The sequence below is a fragment of the Mizuhopecten yessoensis genome, unplaced genomic scaffold (assembly GCF_002113885.1).
Source record: "Mizuhopecten yessoensis strain PY_sf001 unplaced genomic scaffold, ASM211388v2 scaffold8151, whole genome shotgun sequence".
NCBI lineage: Eukaryota > Metazoa > Mollusca > Bivalvia > Pectinida > Pectinidae > Mizuhopecten > Mizuhopecten yessoensis.
The window spans coordinates 56,964-61,649 of NW_018407404.1; the positions used below are offsets into that span (position 1 = coordinate 56,964).

Consider the following 4,686-nt stretch of genomic DNA (forward strand, 5'->3'; position numbering starts at 1 on the left):
TGTAATTTGCTGTAAATTTTGTTCGATTTTTAGTGCCGAATTCAATACAAGATGGCAGCCCCCATATAAAAAAAGTTCAAATTGGCAGAATTTTGAAATATTTTTTTTACAGTTGTGTGAGATGCTATTCTTCAAAATGAGGTCAGGTAAACCAGTGTGGATAACCCCATTTAACCAGGACAGTGGTAAACGTTAACACTATCGTCTATGGAAAATCATTTGGTTCCGCGGTCCCTATAAGCAATTGGTCGTGCTGTAACAATGATTGATGCAGAAACGATAAACTCAAAGGGAGAAAGTATGAAAGGTATGTTTGATTCACCCTGTCATTTAGATGTCAAGAGTTTAACATTGGTACGACTTAAGATGTGATTTTTTTTATTTGAAAGCAAAAAGAAAAAAATGACAATGCGCACATTTAACTAATATTTATTTACAGATGCACAATGAATGCAGCAATACAAATTTTGCAATCATATGAGTAAGTATGAATCATTTCTAGAAAAGTATTCTGTCCTAACCCACACGGCAGCATGTCTGCAAGGACTACATGCACGAATGAGAATGAGGAAGTCTCTACTTCTACCCTCACAATAAAAGGATAGATTTCAAAATGTCTGTCTCCTCAGATTCGATCCAAACGCAAACCTGACAGTTATGATATAGTAGATTTATGCTTTATAAACTCGACTTAACCATTCTCAAAAATAGTTATAACGGGTCGAATGGTTTATTTTACAGTCACATTTACAAACATGTCCTCACAGTCGGTTTGTATTGAAACATCATATCTATTTTTGTTTGTGCTAAAGGCAAAAGATTCAACAGAAAACTAATTGAGATACGTTTCTGAAATATATGTTGATATAACTCATAAAATAGCATATTTGAAGCGGCAAAAAAAGAAAAATTATCTATAAATTCCAACATGCTTAAAAATTAAAATGAATACATCATCTATCGACTTGCACGGTATTCTTTTGAGGTTCTCCGGAGAAAAACAAATCAGGTTTATGTCATGAATGATACTGAAAATTATCATAGACATTTTTTTTTATCCCAGTCATTATCAGATATTTTGTAATAAAGGTATCTTTGATTTTGCTTATTCATACAAAAATTGAAATTCAAATAAGGTTGTAGATTTAATACTAAAATGATACCTTTATGTTTATCCTGACGACGCACTTTAACTTACATCTACTGCACAGCTATGTTTATAATTATCTACTAAATACTGTAGTCAGCTAGAACTTGCATTGATTACACAAAAATTGTATTAGATGAGTTAAATATTAGATATAAGTTACGTGTAACACACAAGTGATACGCATCAGAAAGTTATGCTGCAGCAACAAATACAATAACTTTACAATATTGTAGCGAAAGGACTCTTGGAAAATGCGCAGATCCTGCGTTTTGCTTATATCCCACATGTATGATTGAACTTTACTAACAATTGCAGATAATGGTTCCGCGCTTGCTCTGTGCAACATTAACTTTGATATTTTGCTATAGTTTTACCTCTTTTAACCGTCTATCGTGCATAGAAATTACTCATCGATAATACTACTTCTTCGGTACTGGTTTAAGCTAAATATATGTTGCTCAGAAATTGTCACTTGCTATTATTCATTGATTAATTGAACATGTCTTAATCTCATTTGCAAGACGCTTTCGGTAAAACGCATGGTGAATCTACTGATCCGACTGAAAATAGCCTTTCAACAAACATCATTAATGTTTCGGAACTGCAAACCATGCCAGCGCGATGAATAACACAATACATTCCTGTTAAGATGAAAAAAAAAGATGTGAAATGAATGAGGCATGAATATATGAAAGGATGCTCACCAAACGAATACAGTTGTCCACAGATACATAAATCTCCATGGCAATGAAAACGTACGATATACAATTAGTGTATGTATGTCATAGTTTAATTCTACATGAAGCTACAAAGGTCCAGTTAATATTTAGTCAGATATATCACTATAAACGGCAAAATCAAAATATATAAAAATATTATTTATACTATAAGCATGTACAATCTAGCATGTACGACATATAACAAGTAGCATGGTTAGTTTAAACCGATCGATACTATGATCGAGAATGTCCTACACACAGTCACATCCATGTATCCCGTATCTGGAACAGACTCTTCTCTGTATTTCTCTTCAGCCATCGTCCTAAGACGATACAAGCCTTTTCCTCGAGTGATCTTGGTTTCCTGCGTTCTATTTCTGACAGAACATCTTGTGTAAATCCGAGAGATCGTCCAATCATTCGCCAATATTTTGATTGAATCCTCTTCTGGTATATCCCCAAAAGCGTTTCCTTCTCGTGATCTACAAAATAGTATTTTAAAGAATCGGTATTGCTTAAAATTAGAAAAATATTATGCAAGTGCCTGTAACACGTATACACCTTTTCTTAAAAAGATTATATCATATAGATAATATAACTGAATCTGATAATGGATTTAGATTGTATAATAATAAATATATATATCATCGGTAGCATTATCCAAGATAAAAATCGTCATTCTTACCAAGACGCCGGTTTCTCCCTCTGAACGACTACAATGATAAAACGAACAAAATAGCATAAATTATGTAACCTTAAAGTTAATATTATATATGTTTAAAAGATTGATAGTTTTATAACCTTTGTTTATTGTGATTTACAAAGATCTCTATTGCAGACATTATTATATGGTTTCCAGATTAAGTATTTCACTTAGTTACTAATCACGTGTAACAAAAAATAAATGGAATGATAAAAGTATCCTTGTTTGGACATTAAAAGGACCTGTATTTAATATATTTGAAGAATATAAAACATAACTTCATATGCATTATGCGTTGATTTAAAAAGGATCATATGTTTATTGTTTAACTATTATGTTTGCCGTTTTAAGTAATACTTACAAGTGCGTAATTTGATTCATACGGTGCGATTGATGTTTTCACACTGAAATGAACAAACTCTCAACAGTTGCATATTTTCCCCAAATAAAAATTCACGTATAATAGTATTAATTCATCAATTGAAATAGTATACCCGATCTCAAAAAGGCAGACTCATGACTGATATTTTCTGAATAATTCGAACATGATGCTCTTAGAAAGTCACTCGTTAATTTATGCATTGAGATTACATGTCAATCTGCGCAGACTCTTTTTTCGCATTAATGTGTATGCCACTCAATCGCGAGTTTATGACTCATGAAAATAATCAATTATCCATATTATTAAACTTACACGTTTAGTGAAACATGATTTAATGCGCACGCATACAAAAGGGTAAGTTCTGAAGATACATGTTCGTACAATATGAGTATCCATGGAATATGTTCAGCACCCAATTTTCTACTCCGTATCAACCAGAAACCTCTTTATTGGTCCTAGGGCGCGGAGGTCCAAGAGCGAATATTGTTTGAGAGTCGACAAATAAAATGATATAGAAATAGTGAGATGATTGTCTTTTGTATCGTATACTACACACTATAACCAGGTAAGTATTACAGTTCAATAATTCCAATAACATATAATCAGATGTAATAAAAGCGTGTTTCCTGAGAATTTTTGTAACTGGAAGGAACAATTGTAGTATGTGTTATAGGCAGTTGAGTAGTGTGTCGTTCGGATATGCCGCGTGCGTGTTGATATGTAAATGTTCAAGTTGAACTTTTATCAAACTTAGCAGTATCACTCATGACAAAACAAATAGCACAAATCCATGTATATGGTAAAACATTTATTATAACTGAAACCTTATTTAGAACCTAAACAATACAGTCTCATAAACACATATGAAAACACTCATATTCCTTCTAACGCATTTTCTGATTCCAATATGTTAACGTGAAGAAAACATTTGATACACAATTCTTTCTGTCAATTACAGAAGCTACTTTATTTTATATAACTTACCCTTTCGGTAGACAATCGATCTGGACGCTTAAGTCTTTGTCGGACATTCTTTTACCGGCGACTCCTTCTCTCCAGTCCAGATCCCCTTGCTTTGTCAAAATCTTGATTTCCGGTTTCTGATCTGTAAACACAATTTGATATGATGTAGTCTCAAGAATAAATAAATTAATGAAAACTATTGCTTGTACATGCATTCCTGAAGTATTCGTGTATTCACTATTATCGAGAAAAATGTAAGAACATGTATCAAATCTCCAGAGCATTTTCTTACATTTACGCGATAATAGTGAAAACACTGATACTTCAGGAATGCATGTACAGGTAAGTTTTTTACAATCAAAATATACAATTTCGCACCACTCAAATTTCATGACTTCAAAAGTTGAAAAGGGTGTGTCTACCTTTGACCAATGGAATAATATATCAGAATTCTGGTAAGCCGCATTATGACTTCACAAAACGATAGCACTGGGTTTGACCAGACTCTCTGTTCGGCGTAGCTTGCGCAGACAAGTGTCTGGTTGAACGAGACTAGATTTGATGTTGAGTCTTTGGTAAGTACTTTTGATAATTCAAAATACAAAAGTTCGAAACACCGTTTGGAATTAACAATGTATCAATAATAATAACAAGTCACGTATACAATTGTTCAATAGGAGTTTACGCTCATCACCTGCTGGCGGTTGAATGAATACTTTCTTCCCAATATACTGCACTGTGATTGGTCCCGATACGTCACCCCTGGCCA

At 33.2% G+C, this 4,686-nt stretch overlaps 1 protein-coding gene across 1 annotated transcript; it reads right to left on the reverse strand.

Moving 5' to 3' along the window:
• Nucleotides 1-419: 419 nt before the first annotated feature.
• On the reverse strand, nt 420-4,677 carry LOC110455199. The gene is made up of 5 exons (XM_021505181.1): nt 4,612-4,677; nt 3,939-4,059; nt 2,934-2,976; nt 2,555-2,582; nt 420-2,351 (listed from the first exon to the last, which is right to left on the reverse strand). The coding sequence occupies exons 2-5, from the start codon at nt 3,983-3,985 to the stop codon at nt 2,131-2,133; spliced, it is 339 nt and encodes a 112-aa protein (XP_021360856.1). The 5' UTR covers nt 3,986-4,059; nt 4,612-4,677; the 3' UTR covers nt 420-2,130.
• Nucleotides 4,678-4,686: the final 9 nt, after the last annotated feature.

What these genes read in the sequence shown, in the direction of transcription:
- LOC110455199 (XM_021505181.1), bottom strand. Translation starts at nt 3,985, where the DNA reads ATGTCCGACAAAGACTTAAGCGTCCAGATCGATTGTCTACCGAAAGG. An exon ending in ATGAATCAAATTACGCACTT is followed by an intron (nt 2,583 to 2,933) that starts GTAAGTATTACT and finishes TTATCATTGTAG; the next exon opens with TCGTTCAGAGGGAGAAACCG. An exon ending in AGGGAGAAACCGGCGTCTTG is followed by an intron (nt 2,352 to 2,554) that starts GTAAGAATGACG and finishes ACTATTTTGTAG; the next exon opens with ATCACGAGAAGGAAACGCTT.